The sequence below is a fragment of the Penaeus chinensis genome, chromosome 12, assembly GCF_019202785.1.
Source record: "Penaeus chinensis breed Huanghai No. 1 chromosome 12, ASM1920278v2, whole genome shotgun sequence".
NCBI classification, from domain to species: domain Eukaryota; kingdom Metazoa; phylum Arthropoda; class Malacostraca; order Decapoda; family Penaeidae; genus Penaeus; species Penaeus chinensis.
In genome coordinates this window covers 7,959,841-7,961,560 of record NC_061830.1, presented here as the reverse complement: position 1 = coordinate 7,961,560, position 1,720 = coordinate 7,959,841, and the positions used below count along the sequence as shown (strand labels likewise).

At 31.6% G+C, this 1,720-nt stretch overlaps 1 protein-coding gene across 1 annotated transcript in view; it reads left to right on the top strand.

Moving 5' to 3' along the window:
* LOC125031179 (V-type proton ATPase subunit D-like) overlaps nt 1-1,444 on the top strand; it is a 15,157-nt gene extending 13,713 nt beyond the window's left edge. Inside the window, exon 5 of the mRNA XM_047621775.1 lies at nt 729-1,444. Within this exon, the coding sequence (XP_047477731.1) occupies nt 729-952 (224 nt within the window). The 3' untranslated portion in view covers nt 953-1,444. The remainder of the gene's footprint in view (nt 1-728) is intronic.
* The last annotated feature ends 276 nt before the right edge of the window (nt 1,445-1,720 follow it).

Sequence of the window (1,720 nt, the reverse complement as noted above, 5' to 3'; positions counted from 1 at the left end):
TTTTGTTTCTGTTATCATTAGTATCCTTACTAATTTTTTAATCATTATTATTATTGACAATAGATATAATGGTAATATAAATAAAAATCTCTATCCCAAAAATGAATAGTGGGGCAAATAGGTAAAGTCAGGGATACCTCAGTGTAAACAGTATTAACCCAAATCTGCTTGGAAAATGTAATATTGACTGTAGTTTTGGTTTATGAAATGTCACATAGATGGTCCACAAGTGCTCAGCCACCAATGAGTCAGTTAGCAGACCTTGTGACCTCACATTATTTTCCTTATCCTTGAGATCTTGTGAAAAATGTTTTGTTTTACAAAAGCTATCAAAATTGATGTTGTTATTAATATCATAAAAATTGTAATTGTTATGTTATTAATATTACTTATAGTAATATAAATTTAAAGATATGAGTTCCAAAAATCAAGTAAACAGGTAAGCAGATGAGATAGGCTTTACTAGTAAGTGGCATCTTGGTGACTAAGCACTTGTAAAGCCATCCATGTGTAATGACAATTAATAAACTAAACTCACAGTGTACATGGCATTTAAATACAAGCCAATCTGGTGGCATTGAGTTAATAAAACTAAAGTACATGTACAAGAAAAGTGATATACACACTGCTTGTGTATATGCACTTCTGGCATCAAAGGGTTCATTCTAAAAGTAGTTATAATTTTTCATATAATGATTTTTTATTGTTATTATCTTCTATTCTTTCAGTCATCATTCCTCGTTATGAACGTACCCTTGCCTACATCATCTCTGAGCTCGATGAACTGGAGAGAGAGGAGTTCTACCGCCTCAAGAAGATCCAGGAGAAGAAGAAACAGGCGAGAGACAGGGCAGAGAAAGAGAAAGCTGCTTTGAAGGCAGCAGGTCAACTAAAGGAGGCTGAGGGAAGAAACATGATTGTTGATGATAATGACGAAGATTTGCTCTTCTAGATTCTGGATTTTTTTTTTATTGTCATTATGTCATACGTGCCACCATTGCACAAAGTGAAAATTGAAGTATGATCATAAAAAAAGAGATTTTATTATGTAGATAATATTGTGTTGTGAAGTTTTCTTTGGAGATAATCGACACTGATATCATTGTTCCTTTGATATCATAGGTTTTGGGTACCAATGGTTTCAGCAGTGTAACATTTTGTAACATATGAAATAGATTTATGTATTATATTTTTTTTCTTGAAAAATAAGAATTGAAAGGAAACTTCATTTCCAAATTTCATAACATACATAGCTTTTGAAGAACTTGTTTTGATTTTCAATTGTGAAGGAATTAGAATTGGGTCTATCATCATTGTGGATTTAGAAATTAAAAACCTTATAGAGAATAGCTTCCTATTGGGGATGTGCTTGTAATAATTTATGTCTTCGTATGCATGAGTTGAAGTGCGAAATGTGTTTCAAAATAAAAATATGCTGGAGTAATGTATAAGTATGTAAATAGCCTTATAATACTCTTGTTTTCTTGAATTATGAAAGAGATTATATTATATTGAAGGAATATTACATTTATGTGCTCAACATTCCATTTCTGTAGATCACTGATTATAGATGATTTTTTAGTACTGTATGACAGTAATCTTAACCCAATCTGCATGGATGGTAAGAATACATGCCATGCCCACTGTAATATAAATTTATTTATTGTATTTACACATAGATGGCTCCACAAGTGCCCATTCACCAAGGAGTCTGTTATTA